The sequence below is a fragment of the Centroberyx gerrardi genome, chromosome 2 (genome assembly GCF_048128805.1).
Source record: "Centroberyx gerrardi isolate f3 chromosome 2, fCenGer3.hap1.cur.20231027, whole genome shotgun sequence".
In the NCBI taxonomy this organism is placed as follows: Eukaryota; Metazoa; Chordata; class Actinopteri; order Beryciformes; family Berycidae; genus Centroberyx; species Centroberyx gerrardi.
The window spans coordinates 29,013,564-29,026,895 of NC_135998.1; the positions used below are offsets into that span (position 1 = coordinate 29,013,564).

At 40.4% G+C, this 13,332-nt stretch overlaps 1 protein-coding gene and 1 non-coding gene across 3 annotated transcripts in view; both read left to right on the plus strand.

Annotated features, from left to right (window-relative positions):
- Nucleotides 1-955: 955 nt before the first annotated feature.
- trnal-cag (transfer RNA leucine (anticodon CAG)) lies at nucleotides 956-1,038 on the plus strand. Its single transcript has one exon. It is a non-coding gene; the product is annotated as a tRNA-Leu (tRNA).
- A 2,951-nt stretch (nucleotides 1,039-3,989) lies between these two features.
- xpo7 (exportin 7) overlaps nucleotides 3,990-13,332 on the plus strand; it is a 32,020-nt gene continuing 22,677 nt past the window's right edge. The window contains exons 1-2 of one of the 2 annotated variants that reach the window (XM_071914299.2): nucleotides 3,990-4,035; nucleotides 11,652-11,798. In XM_071914299.2, coding sequence (XP_071770400.1) covers nucleotides 4,003-4,035; nucleotides 11,652-11,798 — 180 coding nt within the window. In that variant the 5' untranslated portion in view covers nucleotides 3,990-4,002. The remainder of the gene's footprint in view (nucleotides 4,036-11,651; nucleotides 11,799-13,332) is intronic. The other variant, XM_078286359.1, reaches the window with a different exon arrangement.

Below are 13,332 nucleotides of genomic sequence, written 5' to 3' on the forward strand. Positions count from 1 at the left end.
TTCAGTTTATTTTACTACAGTACATTGAGGAATTAAACATTTTAAAAATGTATACATGTGCTGTGTCTTTATATTGTGTTCATCATGTAAAGAGGTTGTTCTGGGGGAAAACCATAAGTGCATTACAGTATTCATTGCAGTAACAGGTTTTTACAGTAGTGTTTTGAATTGATCTCACCAGTGTGTAATGGTTGTTTTGTAGTGTACGTGTATTTGATGGCTTTTGTGTGATGTCTGAAGGCAAAGTTTGGTTTAGATGTAAGATTACATGGTTTTGAGTGGAGAGTTTGGTTTTGACATGGAAGTTTGAACTTTGTGAAGATGAGTGTGCAGTTATGCATTTGTGTTTAGAGTTTCGGGAAATGGAGCATAATTTCAAGAAATGTGTCTTGGCAATCAAAAAAAACTGTATTATTCATTAAATGTAATGTCTTGGTGTGTGTTGTTGCTTAATGGAATCCTCTTCTGTAGAAATGGATGTACAGAAGAGGATTCCATTGGATTTCTGAACTAATTATTTAAAATTAGTTAAGTTGAGAAATTTCTGTAATTTACAGCCATGCAGGGACTATTTGAATTATTTTCTAAAATGCTGCAGTGAAAACGTTGGAGGATTGTTATTGTTTGAGACTTTTTTTTTTTTTACATATTATGTTTTTATTGCTTTCATATGGTTAATGGTATCAGATTGAGATTTTCAAGCAAACAAAACAGCAAGAAAGCGTTTTTTCTGCCTTTTAAAAAACAGTTTTCACTCACGCTAATTATTGCAGTGTTTCTCAACCAGAATAAAATAGAAAGCCATTAATAACCCGGTGTTAACATGAGCGGGCCCGCGTATCTCAATTTGCCCAAACTATGACAATAAAGTTATTTTGACTGGGTGGGTGAGTAGCCTACCTGTAAAATAACACGTACTACCCCTTTAAATCTGTCTGACAGCATGCCTGCTGAAGTCAGGATGGCCGAGCGGTCTAAGGCGCTGCGTTCAGGTCGCAGTCTCCCCTGGAGGCGTGGGTTCGAATCCCACTTCTGACAGCAAAGATTTTGGACTGCAGTTGGGTAAGGTCATGTAGTGCTGGGAAATGAGACGGCGAGGGAACTGTGATCATCAGAGGGTAAACATCCACCAATAAAACAGCAAATTCACAGTCACAAAACCTTGCAGCCCGCAACCACCATTCATTGTTCTTTGAATAAATGACATTGGCAAGAATCTTCCTCCTTTCCAACCTCACTTAGCCTCGTGTTTGTCTGCAGTAACTAGTTTGTGCCACAAGGTGCCGCTACTTACTTTGATTGGAAATCAACAAGATGGAGAGGACTTCTTGACTGCGGACTGATATGATTAGATGTGCAACAGCAGTCTGTTATGTGAAACGGTTCTGTTATCCAGAAATAATAGACCTCAGGATGCCTTCATTGGCCAATCAGAATTGAGTATTTAACAAAAGAGTGAAATAAAACAATAAGATGAAATATGGTATGAAACTAGGGAAACTGCATTGTTGCAGTACCAAGAGGAATACAATTCAGCGAGGGAAAAGACAAATAGAATATAAGCAATAGAAAAAAGTCTACAGAAGGCCATACATATGTACAGAAAGTGTTGTGGCTTGCTGACTAGTGTTATAATAAAGGTATAGCTACAACTTATCAAATATATTCACTTAACAGTAGCATAATGTATGAAGGATATGTATGGCACACGGATCAGCACACGGAGAAGGAAAAGTCTCACGTGTGTCTTGTGCAGAGATATGCGGATATGCAGTCAAGAATTCTACCAGTGCGAGGTCAAAGGTCAAATTTAACCCTCAGAACTTGACTGACAGCACCTTAACCTCTCAAGAACACATGGGCATTTCACCATTACAGTGCTCAGGTAAATCAATACCGCATTTAGAATGTTCACTTACTGTGAAAGGAGACGAGGACTCACTTTGTTTACATCCGCACCCTAACCTCCTATGTCCTCTGCACCCTAACCTCCTATGTCCTCTGCTCCCTAACCTCCTATGTCCTCTGCTCCCTAACCTCCTATGTCCTCTGCACCCTAACCTCCCATGTCCTTGGTATGGCCTAAAGTACTGGTGTAAAAATCGACTTGCGTAAATGTAAAAAGTAGCTCATTTAAAAAGTTACTCAGGTACTTTTTTTGAAAGGACAACATTTTAGATGTGATCTTTTCCATCCAACTCTGAAAAGATGAGAGGACAGAGTTCAAACTAGATTCTAGTGTTTTGGATAGCTAAGTACAATACTTGAGTAAAAACATACTTAAGTAAAAGTAAAATCACTGGCTGAAAAAATACAATATATATATGTATATATATATATATATACATATATATATGTATATATACATATACATATATATACACAAAACACAAGTACACAAAAAGCTACTCAATTACAGTCACTGGAGTAGCCTAAGTGTAATTAGTTACTTCCACCCTTGAATACCATAATCTCCTTTGTATCTACAGTACAGTCACTCCATGTTCCCCGTGTTCTAATACAGTGATTCTCAACCTTTTTCATATCAAGGACCCTAATTTAGTACATATCACAACCATGGACCCCCATTTGATGAAATTTTGTCTCTCGGACGTAAATCGGAGAATATTATTGTTAGACATGATTTTGATCCAGAATTCCAAGACTATCTGTATTGTAGGTAGAGAGATAACAGTGAAACTATGATCAAAATAGTCATTCTTCTACATTCTCTAATTGTGTTAACTTCTTGTGAATTAAATAATGCTGAAGTTTAACAATTCATCAGTTTGCTGGGGACCCCCTGGAACCCCCTCAAGGACCCCCAGTGGTCCCCAGACCCCACGTTGAGAACCACTGTTCTAATGTGTTCTGTATATCACAATAGTAGTTAGTAGGCCTAATTTGCAAAATGAATGGAAACAAGTCGAGATGTGGGTTGCTCTCCTAAGAGATCTTGGGTTTTGTGATCATTATTAGCATTATGAGCTGTATTAAGCCACTTCCAAACCTTTGCTTCAGAAAGAGTCAGTTTTCAAATTAAAATGAAAGTTGCAAACTTGTGCTTCAACAGCTGCGCATACTGACAAATACAACGTACTCGAAACATTTGTTGGTGAAACTATAGCACTGGTCATGTTGCCGTAATTCATCACATTGTCATTCATAAATGTCCCTCCTCTCTGTTTCCCACGAAGGAAGCCCCGCTCACTCGGAGAGAGGCTTTACATAAATAAGGCGCACCCATCTATAGCGGCTGATCCCGGTCTGAACGAGCTGGATACTTGAGAGGAAGCTACCAGTCCCTCCAGTTAGTATCACAAAGTTGTTCATGTTTTACCGTTTCACACTCTACTGACAAAGGAAACACACACATATGTAACAGAAGACACTGTTAACACCACGTCAAGCTATGGAAATCACAAAATAGGTGTTAAGATTTGGTTTGTCGACACCATAAAAACACGCTGTTTGAATGGGAATCCATGAGTGTGTACCCCGCTAGCGTGTTATTTCCTGGTTATTCGCTTTGCTTTTTTTCGCTCCTTCCGGATTAAGAGAGGTCACGTGACCTCGCAGCTCCTGGTGGGAAAACTATAATGTCGCCCTCTGGTTGTTGCGTTCAGTGACAAATGCGTAACTTATCATTGTGGCAAAATGATGTGAATCTATATTACAGAGTGCACTAAATTAAACATAACCTAGAATACATGTCTATTAAAATAATCTTTCGTTGTTGATTGTAGTTATTTGCTGGCTGATAATGACGAAATTTAGTTTTTACAGTGTTTTATTGCAATGACCGTTGTTGAAACTCGTAGTTCATGACCTTATTTATTGAAAAGACACTGCTCTGGCAAAGTCCGTGCAGTTAATTGCGCGTGAGAAATTATTTTGCATTCGTCAGTGGGAAAATGAATGGGATTTTTCTCAGCCACTAAGGCAGCCATGAGGGGCGCTGTTGTCACTTTCCATCCCCATAAGCGGGGGAGTGAGAGGTGCATGAAATGGAGAAAAATGGCGGATCATGTGCAGGTAAGCAGAGGTTTATGTTTTTGTAATCAACACATTATTGATATGCATAAAAATTAGTCGGTGCACGGATTCAGATGCTTTATTCATCGCGCAGAGCTAGTATGTGCCCAGTACGTGCAGAAAGTGGCCGTGCTTTGGCTGTCGGCAGTAATAAAAGGATGTGGCTGCTTGTGTTGACTTGTGGCCTGTCATCGTGCAGGCAGCTTATTGCATTAACGTAGTTAGCTGCTGTTAGCTGCAAGGTTACTTTTAGGCGTGAAAACGAAAACAAAACACTCATACCCGTGCATTATCACGTGTTTTATTCCCGATGTTAGGCCGAATCGACCGGAGGGCGCCGCCGGGCTCCCAGTGTATTTTCCAAGATTATTTTAACGGAGTAAACAATAAAGGCATCCACAGATTCAAATGGGCTGGCCGCGGACGTCGTTAGGGATGAGGGGGAAAGAGCTGTCAGGCTAGCTCTAGTAACTGGCTTGAAACATTTTGGCGCCAGTGGGTTTCGTCATGCGGGAATTAGCTCTGTCCCAATTAGGAAAAGCTGAGTTTTCATCGGTGCTTTGTGCACAAGATTTGAAGTTTGGTGACCGACCAGTTGCGCTAAAACAAGACAGCTCCCCCCAGCAAGCTAGCTAGGCTAACGTTAGCTTTCAGCACAGACGTCAACTTCTCCCGCCCGACCCCGTTTGAAATCATGTGTCGTTTTGTTTAACTGTTTGCCTCTAGTATAAGCATCATGGCTATTGTTATTACCATATAGACCATTCAAACGCGTGTATACCTGGGGTTTTGTCCCTATGTTATCTGTGTGTGTAACCAGTGCTGCTTTCTTTAGCTAGCCTGCCTGAACGTTAGCTGCTTCGAGGTCTGGACTGGACACATGTTTTGGAGAATAGCTGCAAGGTGAAGAGGGCTCTATGGATGAAGTTACCTGGCAATATTATACTCTCGCAGGCTTACATTTCTCCTAAAAGGCCCACCGGACCACAACCCATGTCCTAAACAAGACCCACGACTCGCTCTTGAAATATTACAGCTAACCATATTCAGCATGTTATTGTTGTACTGGCACTGGCTCGCTGTGGTGTGTGGTAGCTTAGCATGCGGTAGGGACGCTGACGAGTGGGCACTGAATTTTACTAACACAAAATTCCAAACCAACTAAATGGTTATTGGATTTAGAGGGTAATACCACATTTATAGTGAAACCAGTCCAATTAATAGCTTTAGCCCCCGAGCTAACGTTAGAAACGGAGAAGAGAGATGCTGATCTGTGCAGCTCGAGCTACATTACTGACACTGAATGCCAGACTGACTTCTTGGAAACATACAGCATTTGTCCGAACCTTTACATGCAAACAAGGTTTATTTGATGGGTTTGTTATCAGGAAATGAAAAATATTCTTGAATAAGGCCATAGTCTCCGCTTATCTTTTGCAGTTCATGTAACTGTACTTACACGTGTCATCACATATTGAGGGATGAGACAAACTGTTTTGTTGTGTTTTGTCATTGGAAACAGTACTGAAGTCTAACCAAAGCAGAAAGAACTATTCTGATTGCAGAAACAACATATTTCGAAGTTAATACCCAAAGATGCATGGCACATTGGCTTGATGAATGCCTCATGTTTAACACCTGCTTCCCTATAAGTGTTAATGGATGAAAAGTTTACAAGGCTTTCAATAGCATACCCATTTGAGCCTCTTTGCAGAGCCCCAGTATCTTTGGTTAAAATGAGTCAACCAGCTAAACTGGCCTGGATGGGAGGCACACAGACTCCTTATGTGCATACGGATGTAGCCTATACAGTGCTGCTGCCTGGCTGAGCTGTTCCCTCTGTCTGACTGATTGTTAATACTCACCTTGCCCAATGTCCAACTTATGTTAATTGTGTACAGTGGGTTTAATTTTATAAACCACTAAAATATTGGAATTCAGAGGATAAGAGTTGTGCGTATTTGTAGGGGGTGGAACGACTCACAGAAGTAATGATTTGGTACATACCTTGATATTGAGGCCACAGTTTTGTATGATTTTGGTACTGTGGTGGCCTGTTTTTTATGGAAAATTGATGAATCAAAACCGAAAATACCGTCTCCAAAACAGATCAACGTCAGAGCTTTTTCCTCTCTTGTCACTTTGGTATCCTTTAAAGCATCACAGAGCGGCCCGGTTGGTAAACATGAGTGTGCTGTGTGCAGTTTACTGACATCACTTTACAGGATTTCTGGGTATTGAAGTTCACATTTTTCACACAGTTGTCTCTCGCTGCCATTTGGAGCCGCCAGCGTGCAAAGTTGCCTAGTGCAGCTTTAATTAATATGTAATGTGTTTCAAATTTCCTACCAGAAAGTCGAGCCTTTTCTCATCCTCACTGAGCTTTAAATGGAGACACCGGAGGACAGAATTAATTTCACTCCTTATTGCGATGAGAAGAAAGGCCTCAGCAATATTTCATGCAGTTATCCATGCCCTAGTGCTCATTAACACTAGTGAGCAGAGGTTAGCAAATGCTGCTTGTTTCTCATGGAGGGCACAACACAGGAATAAACCTATCCAGTTGTAAAACAAACTCTTTTGAAATAACTGCCAGTGTAAGTGTTTATTCATATCTATTCACAAAGCTTTCTGGAGACTGATCTTGATGAGTACATTTAGCAAATGAGTCTAAAGTCTTTCACTCTATTGTAAATTACTTGGTTATTATATTCCCATCTGATTAATGCATGGTTTGTGAAGTAAATATACCACACAGCTAATTACAAGTTGATTACATCCTCTATATATAACGTAGGCTTGGCATGGCTCAGCATGGCAACACCAGCAGCACCAGCTCCATGTGCGGCATCAGAGGTGCAATGAATTATGGTCACTGTAGTTCACAAGCAGACTTTCAGTGCATGACAGTTTTTGTTGTTTTCAGCAATCATTGAGCAATTTTTTTTTGAAAATACATGAACTGGAAACACCAGGTTTGAACTCCAGATTAGCCCCATGTAAATTCAAGTAAATTAAAACCAAAAAAACATTTACTTGGGTGGCTGATAATTTAGGTGGGCAGGCTGCCCTAATATAATTAGTATAGCAGAAAAACATTGGCTTCCTTTGGAAATGACTAAACAGGTGTTTTTGTTTCCCTGCTGAACCTTTTGTCTATTTATATGTATGTATGCATGTACATATACATGCATATGTACTGTATATACATATATATATGTATGTATATACCTGTGTGTGTGTGTGTGTGTGTGTGTGTGTGTGTGTGTGTGTGTGTGTGTGTGTGTGTGTATGTATGTATGTATGTATGTATATATGTGTATGTCGGATTTAGCAAATCCTAACCAGTTCCTAATAACGGTGGTAGGACATTTCTTTTCGTTGGCCATGCTAGTTCAGTTTTTTGTTTACATAAGTAGCGTGCTAAACTAACATCCTGTCCCTTATTGTAGTGAGGTCCCCAATAGTGGGGGGAAAACGGGAAGCTCATTCATTCATTCATTCATTCATTCATTCATGGTCTTCTGCTTATCTCAGCATTGGGCAGAAGACAGAGAAACGCCCTGGACAGCAATTTAGAGTGTCCAGTCCACCTGACCTGCATGTCTTTGGTGGGAGGAAACTGGAGCACCTGCTGGATATCCTATCTAGTTTGGCCTTTTGTAAATTACTACCATGCATGACACCATTGGCTCAGTGTATTTGTGAGGGAGGGGTTTGTAGGAAGGTTAGCAGCAAAAGTTTGGTGAAAGCAGTGAATGTTATGAAGGCTATGATTAATGTTGTGATTGGAAATTATGTGTGGATTATAGGCTGCATAAATGTCCGCAATGTTCCTTCATGATAAAATTTATCTCGCCCCAATGTAAGATTGTCAGACCGCCAGTTCTTTCTACATGTACCTTTCCACTCCTCCTGTATGTGTATTGTGAGTATTCGAAGCCAAGATGAATGAGTGTTGATCTCGTAACTCGGCTTGCAGTGTGATGCAACTTCGTCATTGTGCATCGTAAAGTCATTATACTTGTGTAGGCTTTGTTCAATAGAGCAGACAGCATATGTATACTGGCGGGGTTTAGTATCCGAACTCTTATCTATGCCCAGCAGAGTTGTACTCCTGGCGGTTATCTGCTATCTGTATACCGTGTGCTCCATACCTCGTCCCTCATCCCCGGGACGTCCTGCCTTGACTGGGATAACCCTCTGTCTCACCTCAGTCGGTCCTCCGACAAACACACCTTACACCATTCACACACCGCCATTAAAATAAACCACATCTGTACCGTGATCCAAGAAGACGCCCCACCCCCGCCCGGACCTCCACCTCTCCCACCAACCCCCTAATCCTGTTCCCAAACCTGATGCCCCCACCCTTTCGATCAGCAGTTTATCAGTAGCTAGCATCGTACTGTGACTGTGCATGACTCAGCACTTTTTCCTTCCTGCAACATGGGTGGAACTCAAAACCATTGGAGGTAATGGAGGTAAATCTCTCCCCTTCGAGCTCGTGTCCTTCAAGCCTTCAAGCTTCTTCATGCTTGTAGACGGAATACAAATGCATGCTTTATTAGGCGAGTCTGAGGCGCTCTGAGTCGGAAGAGTGCCAGTTGTAAAGGTGAGGCGTCTGGCCGCAGTGGGGTGACTTTGTTATGAGTTATGAGCTACCCAGACTACTGACTCTGTCATTTCACTTAACATATCAGGCGCGAATTTAAACGATTCAAAATAGATTCAGTGAAATCTAAACGAGAAAAGTCAACTCTGTCAGCTGGTTCCATAAAGTCTCAAGAAAGCCCTGAGGTAATATGTCAATGAAAAAATTGAGGAAAATTAGTTGAACAGACAGTAAACAATGGAGTATTGCCTGACCACCGTGACTGAAATTAAATTGAGGAGATGATTGACAAAATACAGTGAGTACAGACTGGAAGTAAGAACTGTCAATCACAGGTGGACATGGCTGGACAGGAAAAAAAAAGAAATAATTTTGTCTACTTTTGGAGAACAGAGAAAGCTTCAATGTTATAAAACAGCACATTTACGCTGCAATAGCCTTTATCAGGGTTACAGAATTGCATGCAGAGTAGACAGTTAATATATTCGCTGACATTCAAGATGATCATCTCAGGACCCATGAAGCAATGATAAGCCAGGATTTAAAAAAAAAAAAACACCAATTGCTATCAGCCAGTGTAGGAGGCACTATAGGGGTTTAACCCTTACGGTCTAGAACATAACAATACTAGACAACATTAGAGGAAGTTGTTGAAATTAATTCACTCATTCATTCCGATTGCGTAAAAAAAGGCCTCTTTTGTCTTCTAAGAAAATTTAGATTGCTTCCTCTTGTGCCAAAACAGGCCTTCTCATTGCCTATAAAAGAAAAGGCAGCCATAGGATGATTAGCGTCTTTAAAGGGGAGCGCTACTTGATTCTAGATATCCTTTCTCCTAATGGAACTGCAGCGTTTGGTAATGCAGCATGTCATATAGGCCTATACATGTAACATATTTTGAAATTCAACACTTCCACTGACAGTATGTTCACTACTTATAATATGGCAGTATTTTAAAAATAACATTTGTCGTTTTAGGTGTATATTGTAGAGTATACCGGATGGTCTGTTTTATGTACCCTCTAGCTTTCATTCAGCCTCCTGGCGCCATTCCCTTTTTATATTATCCATCTGTAAACTTGCTCGGCATAATATTTTTATTTGTCTTCTTCTCTTCAGATCTGTCATAAATTCTTTCAGCCCTGGTGAGATGACTTCCTGGAAAGCTTTGTTTTCCAATGCGGTTGAGTGGAGGCTATTGGCATGCAAAAGGATATTTCTAACAGTGGGCTTGTACACATCAGCAGGAAAAAAAAAAAAAACACCTAGTTTAGTGACCTCCAAATACAGAAAGTTCAGTCAGTGCTATAGTTTAATGTATGGCTGCAACAAACATTTATTTTGATTATTGATTAATTATTACTCTAGCAATTAATTAATTAGTTCAAAAAGAAATCTAAACCATGCCAGTGCATCATCATCAGGCCAGGTGATTGAAATTGAAACCATCATCATAATTTCTACTGCACAGTAGCCTAAGATTGCACTGTCTAGCACTCTTTGAGAGTTCTGCAGTGTACAGTCTTAAGGCAATAGGCAATAGTCATTTAGGAGACTCATTGTCCATACAGTGCCCCCATGTTAGCATGTGAGGAACAAGATTCTTCTGTGCATCATATAAAATATAGGCTAATATATATCACTTTTAAAACAAATGTCAGCCAGATTGAGCAGAAAGCTGGTAGAGGGTGTCTGAGGTATCTAGGCTTTGTTAATGTGGGATACTAATGTACAAAGCCTCAACGTCACACGTACACAGTAAGGTGTTTTGTTCTCCCGTCTTTGTATCTGCCACACTCCACTGAGACTCCTTTATGAATTACCCCATTAACGAGCTGATAACTTGCCTCCATTGCTCTTGGAGAGAAGTGGAGCAGTCAGTAGGCTGAGCCCAAATAGATTAAAGAGTTTGATAGTTTTCAATTAGAGTCTTGGTTTCAGCAAGCTGAAATGAGATGTCTACAGAAAATGCAGACAAAATTCAATAGTAGTGTATTTCTTAACAGTGTTGTCCTGAGTGTTTTTGTGAGGTTATTTTATTTGCAAGAGCTTAGCCTATAGCTGCTGTGAGATGGCCCGAGTCATGACCTGGTTATAGCCTCCAGCCTTGAAATTAATTGATCAATTCAAATGAATGGTTGTTTTTTGGCCACATTTTGGCTTGGAGTAGGGTTGCAGGGTTTAAATAGTTTTCCAAACTTAACATTAACAAATGGAAAAACTGATGTTCATGTGGCAGAAATGTTATATAATGACCAATTTTGACAATATATAAAATTCCAACTGAAAAATCTGGATTGTAAAATTATTAACTTACTTTACTCACTTTGGTTTCACTTTCACTTTCATTATATTATTCATACTTGATCTTTAAGTCATTGTAAAATATTTTGCTGTATTTTACCTTTCTTGCCAGGAAGGTTCATCCATCTTAATGGGGATTTTAGGTTGTGGGATGTTTTCTGCCTCAAAACAATGGAGCACATTGTGAAATACCTGTCACTCATGGATGACATTTGATTCCCATTCCCTATGAAGAAATAGGATGTAAAATACAGAAAAACGCTTACTTTGACGCACAAGAAAATGTGCAAAAAGTTAAGAGGAGTTAATATTTTTTATAGCCACTGTATGTGATCCCTGCTGCTGTATTAGTCAGGTCCAGATCAAACAGAGGGTATAATGCTACGCCTACACAGTTAATTAAAATAAAAGAAAGCTAATTGCAGTGTTCACAATTGCAATTACCAAATTTCAAGGGGATACACTTTCATTTACTAAGGAGAAAGGTGTTAAAGATGGCGCCATGCACAAGCGTTTTGCAAAATCCTTGCCCTGCAAATCAAGCTGCATATTGGAGAAAAACTTTCATTATATTTTTTGTTTGTTTCCTATTTTACAATCATGAACGTTTGTTAATTTTTGTGAAATTCAGTATTGGTCAGACTAGCCTGTCGGTCACTGATAACAACCTTTCTTTTCTTTGTCTTTGTGTATCCAGGGCCTTGCCCAGCTGGAGATCCTGTGTAAGCAGCTGTATGAGACTACCGACACAGCCGTCCGGCACCAGGCAGAGAAAGCTCTGGTGGAGTTCACCAACAGTCCCGACTGTCTCAGCAAATGTCAGCTACTACTGGAGAGAGGCAGTGTGAGTACCAGGCTGGACTGTGATGGGTCCGCTGTGTCTGAGACTACAAGTGGTACTCGCCAAATGATAGGCTCAGCTAATGATTATTACTTGGTATTAGGGCAGAGGGATAGTGTGCATTGTCCTGTGAACTAATTGTCGTCCCATATATAGCCGATCCCAGATGTTTTCATCCATTCGGGACAGACACACAGTGTGCGTGGTGTAGGTGTAATGACTTGGAAGTGAAACGTGCTTTTAATTGTGCAAGGAAGGGGGCATTTTTACATTTTAAATTACAGCGCAAGTCCAGTCAAGAACAAAATTTCTGAACCAGTATGAGGTGGCAGTGCATTGATTCCCAACAAGAAGCAGTAGTACAAGACGCTCAATGTGACAAAAGCAGAACACCCTAAATGCATCTTAAGTCAACTTGAGCATAATTTGGATCTCTCTTCCTGCTTCCCTGTTTCGGCGCCTTGCACTAGACTACATTTTAAATAACCAACGATCAAGGTAATTTAAAACAGCAAAGGGAATTCCCACTGGCCGTGGTGTTTTCCCCTGTGACGATGTGTGTGAGATTTACCAACCGTATCCCTCACATTCTTCCAAACCCATTCATGTACCTGCAGTTATTTGGAGCTATAAAGTTTCCCCAGTGTGCTCACTCTCTGTGAGTCTGCCTCATTCGCTCCATCTGACTGGGATCTGAAATTCCCTTTTTACATACATCACTGATCTCAAGAAGATTCGTCATTGGTGATTTCTTATTTCATTTTGAGGCATTCCTGTGTTTTGTTTTGTGTCAGCAGTTAAAGCTACACTAGGCATGATTTTTATGTAAAAGTACACTTTACATTTTACATTTTATCAGTCTAAATCACAAATGGGGCAGCAACAGAGAAGAGCATCCCATTACCACTAACTGAGACTAGAGCTGCAACGATTAATCGATTAGTTGTCAACTATTAAATTAATCGCCAACTATTTTGATAATCGATTAATCGGTTTGAGTAATTTTTTAAGAAAAATAAGTCACAATTCTCTGATTCCAGCTTCTTAAATGTGAATATTTTCTGGTTTCTTTACTCCTCTATGACAGTAAACTGAATATCTTTGGGTTGTGGACAAAACAAGACATTTGAGGACGTCATCTTGGGCTTTGGGAAACACTGATCGACATTTTTCATCATTTTCTGACATTTTATAGACCAAACAACTAATCGATTAATCGAGAAAATAATCGACAGATTAATCGACAATGAAAATAATCGTTAGTTGCAGCCCTAACTGAGACCCATCATTTCACCCTATATGCACAAGTGAAATTTGAAACAACGCGTCCAGGATTGGCTGAACAAAGCCGGACTCAAGTTACTGCCTGATTCTGGTGGGGTTATGGGGATGCAGAGAGCCACTAAAGTGCTGGGAGTTTTCAGGTGTGCGGTCGTCACGAGAACCGCGAGAAGCACGCACGCCAAGATACACGGACGACACGTTTGCGTCTAGCCATGCAGAAAGCATGAACCGAACCTGACTCTCTCTCTCCCTC